The 9,542-nt window shown below is 31.8% G+C and overlaps 2 protein-coding genes across 7 annotated transcripts in view; one reads left to right on the forward strand and one right to left on the reverse strand.

Annotated features, from left to right (window-relative positions):
- Positions 1–2,540, forward strand: part of LOC126775416 (RIMS-binding protein 2) — a 28,257-nt gene extending 25,717 nt beyond the window's left edge. For 5 of the 6 annotated variants that reach the window (XM_050497333.1, XM_050497338.1, XM_050497336.1 and 2 more), the window contains one exon: positions 788–2,540. In XM_050497333.1, the coding sequence (XP_050353290.1) occupies positions 788–1,132 (345 nt within the window). In that variant the 3' untranslated portion in view covers positions 1,133–2,540. The remainder of the gene's footprint in view (positions 1–787) is intronic. The other variant, XM_050497335.1, reaches the window with a different exon arrangement.
- A 2,254-nt stretch (positions 2,541–4,794) lies between these two features.
- On the reverse strand, positions 4,795–9,290 carry LOC126775488 (phospholipase A2-like). The gene is made up of 4 exons (XM_050497466.1): positions 9,091–9,290; positions 8,254–8,413; positions 6,713–6,865; positions 4,795–5,895 (listed from the first exon to the last, which is right to left on the reverse strand). The coding sequence occupies exons 1-4, from the start codon at positions 9,275–9,277 to the stop codon at positions 5,805–5,807; spliced, it is 591 nt and encodes a 196-aa protein (XP_050353423.1). The 5' UTR covers positions 9,278–9,290; the 3' UTR covers positions 4,795–5,804.
- Positions 9,291–9,542: the final 252 nt, after the last annotated feature.

A 9,542-nucleotide genomic window follows, 5' to 3' on the forward strand; every position in this document is an offset into this window, starting at 1 on the left:
TGAGGTTTATGTACACTTTATATGTCATCTCATACTGGACCATATCATACGGAACTTAAACAATACTACACTGGCGTATACTTCACGTACATCAACCCATTCACCTTAATGTTGACTGATTCTCGGAAGCCTGTGAATGTGGTCCGCAACTAGACGAATACAATTATGATATCGAATGTTCTTCAAAGATTATCGAAATTATACATATTTGTTATAAAATATCATAGAGGAGAGACAAGAAATGTCGTGAAAGTAATCGTCTAGATATTATTTTTCTTTCTATAATTTATCCAATGCATGGTTTGTCTTGCATATGATTTCACTTCGCTATATGCTATAGTATCAAAAAGTTTGTATTATTAAATTTATGAAATTTAAGCAACTAAAAATTTTCTAATTATTCGATAATTTGCTTTCGTGTCTGCATGCATTAATATTTGTACATTGTACTTTGTCGGTATCATAGTTTAATGCATGAAATTACATTTATATATTTACCTAATGAAAGTTACATTCAATATTAATCAAACTTTACCAAAAAAAGAATCTTCCTTAGAATAGATAATCCAATTTTTGAACAACAGACTTGATAATTTATCAGACATATCCATTCACATTAATCAGTAGTGAAATAGAAGCGAAACAAATTCGCTAGACATCATGAAATTGCATTAATTACAATTACATTTACAATGCTAGTTTCATTATAAACTAAGAGCCAAGCGAGGACAGTTTGGCTCTCGCAACGACATGTTGACTTCATGACCTTTTATATGTGTGAGTGCAGCAGGCGAGGGGGAGAGGCGCGGCGAACGCTCCGCAGGCGACCACGATCGCGCGAACGAGCGCTGGTAACGTGAGCACGCCGACCGTGCAGTCCCCGGGGTCCACGGCCGCACTAACGGCCATGCCCCCCATAGGCACCACGACGGCGGTCAGCACCTCGCCCGCACGCCGCGGCGGCCCGGCTGTAGTCCCGGCACCGACCGCGCAACCCATTTCTCAAGCTCAACCCCCTACATCGCAACCCAACCTCATGCAGAAGTTTTCGGAGATGACCGCACCCGGCGGGGACATCCTCAGTAAGGGGAAGGAACTCATCTTCATGAAGTTCGGACTCGGCGGCAAATAATGTCGGCGTTACGGCCTCTAGGGCCTTCTTGTACGTGAATTCAACAGTCTTTTATTTATGTATCGCCTCGAAAGGGGGTTCTACTGCTGTCTGTCTGCCCGGCTAAAATTTATCACGGCCGCGTTGTATATCGAATTTTTCTACTTTAGGCCATTCGGTTTTCCCCTAATCCGATATAATATAAGGTATGTTGTAAATAATTAAAAATTAAAATTCAATAAACGCACAGTTTAGTGAATATTCAAATATTTAGTGGTCTCGATAGTACGCACGGTTGAAAATTAAACACCTGAAATTAAAGTTTCGTGTAATGTTTTCTGTCTGTCAGATATGTTCCCGTCTGTTCGTATAGTTTTAGGTATATTAAGTATATAGTGGAGGATACATTTTATACATGCATGGCATGTAATATACATTCTCTTCAAAACTAAGTAAAGCCGAGATGTTAAATGTATAACCCAGTGTCTCTGCTCATATTCCTAAAATTATCCTCCACATAACAGTATTTTATTTCGCATATAAATACGAAATATATTGTTTAATGCAATGTTGTCTAACCGTTATTCCTTACTTCAACTTATTTAGACTACAAATATATCCTTATATATTAAGTTATCAATCGCTAGAGTTGTCTTATTAACTAAATTAAACAATTATTCGAGTTAAAAAATTTGAGTAAACATATTTCAGGAACGTAATTAATAAACGAACCGTATTTTGTGGTACATGAATTCGAACCTGCAACTGTCTTTTGATGAAACCGATCAGTTGCGACTTGGCAATAATGGACATGCACGCAAATAAGATTAACTGTTCCAAATATTTATGATAATGTTACACAAATTTTAAATATATATTAAAATTTAAAAATAACATTAATATTACTCTATATTCAATGTTCACATACTGTAAGTTGTGTTATTTAAAATAATTGTCATTGTATGTACATCTTTATATAATATAGGTATGTTAACATTTACAGTTCAACAGCCGTTTAACTAATAATAAGATTTTTCTGTAAGTTCAGTAATTAAAATAAAACATTAAATCCAAATTCCCACTCCAAAAAATAAATATTCTGTGATAGTAGACGTGATACCATCTTTCTCATTAATTAATGTAATTAAAATAAAATAATTGCGTCATTTTATCACATAGAATTTCGAGACCTTTTTTCAATGTTTTTAACTTCGATCCGTTGATCGAAGGTTGCCAAACAAAATGAAAGAAACTTAGGTGGAGTGGAATAAGCAATACATTCGTGCTAAATAATATGAAAAACAATAATTCAAATCATGACATTTTTTTCTTTAATCAAAGGTCTTATATTGTTCTACTCTTTTTGAAATTATTTTTGTAAGCCAAATAATAGCGAAAAAATTCATTATGTCAAAATAATTTATTTCATTTTCTCTTTTTGAGTATTTATAAGCAAATAATCATATCAGTATTTATATAATTATTTAAATATTTTTGAACATAATTCCTTTTTTTCTATTTCATTATGATTATGCTTAGTCCAAGGCCATATACATACATGTATCGGGCTACTATACAGTATGCTTGCAAGAAGGCTTAAAACTTTTGAAATGATGAAAATGTAATTTAAATTACGAAATATTTTACAAACAAGTTATATATCATATAAACATCTATCAGCAATGATTGATTGTCATAATTATATAAACTTGATATCTACAATAAATTAACAACTTAACCTTTTTTTTTTAAATGTCAGTTCTTGTTGATCCTTGAATATATTTTATTTCTTATATAAAATCAATATTTATTTTCCTTTTACAGTTTGTATAGTTTTAAAAATCGATATTTAAAGAAATGTAACAATTAATTTTACTTATGTATATCAAACGCGGTATCTACACAGTTCCAATATCATTGGGCTCTAAAAAATCTTTTCACGACGAATGTGTAAAATAAAGTTTTTTTTTTAAATCCTTAATGTGTCTCAAATCACGATCATTACAGACATACCTACTTATTTAAATCGTTGTTGTATATATTGATCGATAAGGTTGCTTGAACTGTAGGCTATTTCGATGCTCACTTCGTACAAGGGATTCTCTATTAAGTCCTTATAATCGCTTTGTATTTAACCAATGACATTATCGATTACTTAAATCTTTTCACGTATAAATCCAGAGTTAGCTTGCGATTCTTAGATTAACCATTTATATTATATAAACATGTTTAAGCCGTGCTGTTTACTCCACAATATTGTAAAGGCGGTTTCGCTGTGCAAATGTCACAGAAAAAGACAATTTTCTATAAAATTACAAATAATAAACTTTACATTTCAGAACGTTTTATAAGTGTTATTAATTTTCGAATTTAGAAATTAAAAAAAAAATCGACCTTGTTGAATGACGTACTTTTTATGATAAATTTGATTACCTACTATAATTAAAATGTTTATATTCATTTATATAATACTATAATAATAAGCAAATTGTAGTTTATCTCAATATTTATATTGTTGCATATCGAAACCGCCGCATTCGTGTATGTTACGACGGTTGTAAATAATCGTGCGAGTGACAAATACATTAGCTAAGCTCCAGCCTCCAGGCTACATATCTACCTATAAATGTATGACCTGATATTAATTGAGGTTTTTCTATTAATAATTATTCTAGTGTTACGTCTAACAGCGTTCAAAGTTGTTCACCTAATTATACATTGTTATAATACCCATATCTTTATTCCATGTACCTACATGTATGGTTATTTATACAATATAATATGATATAATTATTGTATATTAATCGTGAAATCATGAATGGCATATTTGAATATAAAACGTTGTATATTAATTATAATTAATGATGATTTATGACAATCTATAATAAATAAAACTCTAAACAATGTACCAAATACACTGCGACATATTAAATGATACAAATGCCGCTTCTTTATTCATTGTATTTATTTATTATACCTTCAATTGAAAATTTAAAGACACTTAACTCAATATTTCCACATCTCAATCACTTAAGACGTTGTCAAAAAAGATATACAAATCAAAATATTAATTAAAAATTCATAATATGTTTTTTTTTAAGTATAAAATACTAAATGATCGAAAATATAGTTATTGGCTTTTACGTTTTTTTTGTATAATATTCAAACGAAACATTTTATCATAGATCTTTAACAAAAAGATGCCAAAGTATTAAAAAATTCATTTCTGTTATCATGTTTTCAATGGTTTTCAAACTGTCAATTAGTAAAATTAGCTCGATAATTTAACTAGATTTATGAAAATGAGTAGTTAGCGAGTTTTATAGCTTTACATTCGATTTCACAAGAAAAAGTGGATGAAAAAAACTATAATAAGTATTGTTCATGTAATTGTAAATGAACTCAAAATTATGTCGAAAATGATCAGCTCTTGTCCGTATGAGGTCTGCAAACTACCTAATAGGTAAAAAGAAACAGTCATAAAATCTAATAATTTGTTTCACCTAATTGCCTTTAAAAAACTTCTACAATAAAGAAGTTTTATTGTTAATTTTATAATGTCGGGCGTGTTTACAAAATGGGCCTGATGTTTTTTTTTTCTTTTTCTAAATTGAACTTTGTTGTGATGTTACAAACATTTTAAATATTTTTCTGAATATAAAAATAGAAATAAAACTCCAGTAATTAGTTATGATGAGTTGTAAACTTATATTTGTTTTAATTAAGACAGTTTTAATAATAACATAACAAAATAATAATATGTCATTGCCTGGTACAAATAATATGACGCAATGGTATTGTAGCGAGCAATTATTGACCAGGTTATAACAGGACGGAAGATTTAAAAAGATGACAATTATCAATTATTAATAATTTATAAACAAAAAATAATCTTAAATTTAAAACAAATTTGATTAAGATATTCAGTCTTGCTTTTTCAAAATATAGTAACGTATGCCTGAACGAATTTCTGCCATGACGGTGAATTTCAAAGCTAATCTGCGAGCCAATATCAGGAGATATTACATATGTATGTATGCAAAAAGAGGTGAACTCTTTATTTCCTTACTCTCATAGTCCTACGGAACATAATTCAACGCGACCGGCGACTAAGAATCACGAGATGAATTAGTCGCAGGACCAACGGATTTAGTTAATTTCCAAAATAAGGGAATTACACACTATCAACTTCCTATATGTAAACTGTACAAAAAAATTCCTTAACAAAAACAACTTTTACTATTAAATCGTGACCATAATAATTTTAAAGCTTTTAGCCATTAGACCAACTAGTCTGTTAATAATATTAAACATTAAATTTAAAGTATTTTTACAATAATCCTTGAAATATGAACATACAACTTTTAAGAGATGTCATATTATAACAAAACAATATTTATTTTTGTTTTTCTTACGTAATTTAAATAGAATTATTCACGAAGATACTTTGATTTCCTTGATATGATAATACTTATATATTATAAACGCACACAGATCATATAAAAGTAAGACGATAACAATACTTAAAAATTACTACAATCATAAAACGTGTGCTTACACACGGATTAAAATATATTTAATATATGAGAATGCGGTGGCACGCTTATAATGTGTCAAGTTAAACTGGTGCCCCAACAACATAGCCGTGTTTCTGTTATTTTTTGAGCCCTAGACTTATATATTCAGAATGTGCCTAGTACTCATAGTTGGGTACGTCAAACCACTGGTACGTCATCTCACTGCTCGTGTCATATGAATATTCAACGCACTTCGTGTTTAGCCATCTGAAAAAATGCTTCATATTATTTATTTTCTTGTTTTTTCCTAAGTTAGTCACTAGATGAATGATAATCATTAATTGCATTTAGTAATAAATCTTAATAATAAAATATATTGTCTATACTATTATTATTAATGCGAAAGTAACTGTCTGTATGTTACGCTTTCACGGCTAAACCAATGAACTGATTTTGATGAAATTTTGTTTGCTTTTTTTGCAAGCTTTAACCCAAGCAAGGAATGACAAAGACTTTCTTTTTTTTACCCAATACTTGCCCTTTAAAAACGCGAGTAAAGCTGCGGGCGAAAACTAGTACAAAAATAGCTAAATCTTTATTTTACTATTTAATGTACAGTACAGTAACAGCCTGTGAATGTCCCACTGCTGGGCTTAGGCCTCCTCTCCCTTTTTGAGGAGAAGGTATGGAGCTTATTCAACCACGCTGCTCCAATGCGGGTTGGTGGAATACACATGTGGCAGAATTTCAATGAAATCAGACACATGCAGGTTTCCTCACGATGTTTTCCTTCACCGTCAAGCACGAGATGAATTATAAACACAAATTAAGCACATGAAAATTCAGTGGTGCTTGCCCGGGTTTGAACCCACGATCATCGGTAAGATTCAGGCGTTCTTACCACTGGGCCATCTCGGCTTCGATACGCTAATTTAACTTTAAACTGAATTGTTATTGGTCGATAGTAGATGCCGCAATAGGCAACCAATGAGTGTTCTGTATTTAACAAGAGTTTCAGAAACTAAAAGTAGATATTTGTAACAACGAAAATATAGTTAAAGGAAATGTCTTTAAGATCTCTTACCCTCCTTGCTTAATGCACCCCGTTATAAGATAATCACTTCTGTAGCATTGAGTTCCGATGATGTTGAAGTACATCAGGCCGATTGTAGTCGTGGATTTCGTGTTACCGCTTCGAAGACATTGACGGAATTTTTCATCGCATTCACAGCTTAATCTGTGGATAAAAAAGTATAAAAAAAAATTGAACTTGTTATGTTTGGCGGCAATCTGTTATAACAGATTATCAAATTTAGAATAAGAGATTGTATTTTCATTTGCGTAAAATGTGTCCGTTCAATCGATTGAGTCGAAAGTAATGTCTTGTAAATGTCCAGGCACAACGGACATAAAATCTTAGTTCCCAAGGTTGGTGGCGCATTGGCGATGTAAGCGATGGTTAACATTTCTTACAATGCCAATGTCTATGGGCGGTGGTGACCACTTACTATCAAAACTCTTCCACCTCTTAACTACTGAACCGATTATCATGAAATTTTTGCATACACGTTGTCAGGGGTCACACAGGGAGGGTGGCAACTGACGCCACAGGCGGAAACCCTGAATGTCCGATTACCAATCAAGCTACCTCGTGGTAGGATTTTATGAAATATAATAGAAAAGGAAATTTTTCAATTTTTTTCAAAGCACAAATGTCTAAAGACTTATATAAATCTAATAAAAAATTTAGGCTAATTTCATTTAGTGTAATCGCAGCTTAATATTGTTACGTAAAATAAACCTTGGTAAAAAATCAAATTTATCAGTATAGTGTATACATTAAATACTTATTTATTAACCCGCATTTATTTCAACAATCAATTTTATCACAATCATGAAAAATAGAAACTGTAGCAAATTATATTACGCATGATATTACGCAATTAAAAAAAAATAAACGAAAATCAACGATATTTATTCATCTTAAAGTAATAAATTAACGTCAGACAAACAAATCGGTTAACAAGCGATAACTACTTACCTACACCGAGAAGTTATAATCAAATAATAGCAACCGTTGTAGCTTCATTAAATTTCATGCTATACAAACATAAACATTATTTTATCAAATTACACTTAATTTGTAGGAAAATGTGATGTCCTCCTGATCCGATTTCAACCACGGCGGCCATTTTGTCAAACACAAGTCACTATTCCCTCACTTTAATAATCTGATGGACGGAAAATTCGATACGATCCGAAAAAGTTCAGGCGCAGGACCAACGGCTTTACGTGCTTTTCGAGGCGCGGGAGTCTATCCACTTCCAACTTGCAGACTCTACCTGTCGGTCTATCAAGCGGCTAGACAAACGAGGCAGTCAAATGGTAAACAATGGTAAAGTACATGGTTATCGCTTCCACTTCCAGTTTACCGGTATTAAATAAAAGGTTTTTTTTAAATAAGATGACACACGAGCAAATAGGTCACAATGGTAAGGCCACTTTCATCTACTGGCATTGTAAGAAATGTAAATCACTTCTCATAAAAATAATTATCATAGAATCACTTGGGACGGTTATTTAAAGATATGTGTTGTAAAAAAATACCCCTATAAATGTACTAACTTTGTATAATAAGCTTCGTTGGTTAAATTGTGCTTAGTCTCCCCAGCCGGTATGGTGTCAGGGCAATTGTCGTGGTCTCTGCAGCAGATATCGGCCTCCTGGGATATTCCCAAATCGTTGTAATCATCTGCTATGTTTCCAGGTCCACACCATTTCGTACCTGGTGATTTAAAATTAAGCCGATTAGTTATTACGTCAGTGGTCTTAATTGTTTTCCTAAATGACTGAACCTAATCTTGATGATATGAACTTTAGTCCCTATTATTATGTTACGAGCAAATTATATATGTACCGTAATGTTCGCCAGCTCCCTAACCAACCATCTTGACTGTGCCAATTTACTGCGCAAACTGGAATACGCAAGTAACTCGTTGCGTGTAATAGAACGATTATACCTAGATATCTTACAATTTCTTCTGAGAGTTTTTATTTTATACAGCAGAGCACGAGATTGATTTGCACAGTTTAAATACACATTTGGTAAACGTAATGCTTCATTAAGTTCCTCAAATCATATCAGTTAGAAAGTTAGAAGTAGTTTTTTTTTCACAACAGATCCTTGCCGGTTTTTCTCGGTAGAATCTACGGTTCTCTAACTCTATACTCTACTCGTACGTCTAACGGGTTATAATGCAAATATAAATTACGAACCGGTTATAAATGTTATAAAACCAAAAAAAATATTTAAAAATAACCTACTTACATATTTATTAAAATTATTATTAAAAATAAAATTTACGTAATTCGTTAAATAAATAAACGCCGTCAATATATTTTTAAAGACCTACACAAAAACTTTGTATCAATAAAATATTATAATAATAACTTGATACGAACCTGGGTATATAAGATTGAACCTTAGGTTCATTAAATCCTCCGCAGATAATTCATTACCTACACCTCGATCTTTTTCTTCAAGCATATGATTTTCCAACCGTTTGTAGTCAATTGTATTAAATATCCAGCAGTGACTATTGTGAATTAAATTAAGAGCGAAAAACAAAAGAGCGGGCTTCATTAACATTTTAAGTGTTCGATCGAGTTTCCTAACAATGTGAACTATGTTTTCAGTCATGGTACTTTCTTTATATATACTTCGTTCGTCCTTTAAGGTCTTGCCCTTTATGAAGCGGATACTGAAGCGTTTTTTTTATCTAAATTCTTATTTTTATATTACTTACTTACGTTGTTATTAGTAAACACGTAAATCCATACGACCTTTTCGGTGTATAAATTTGTTTGTTAATTTGTTACTATTATCTTTAATTTTATATATTTTAGGTGTTCAC

The sequence above is a fragment of the Nymphalis io genome, chromosome 18 (genome assembly GCF_905147045.1).
Source record: "Nymphalis io chromosome 18, ilAglIoxx1.1, whole genome shotgun sequence".
Lineage (NCBI taxonomy): Eukaryota > Metazoa > Arthropoda > Insecta > Lepidoptera > Nymphalidae > Nymphalis > Nymphalis io.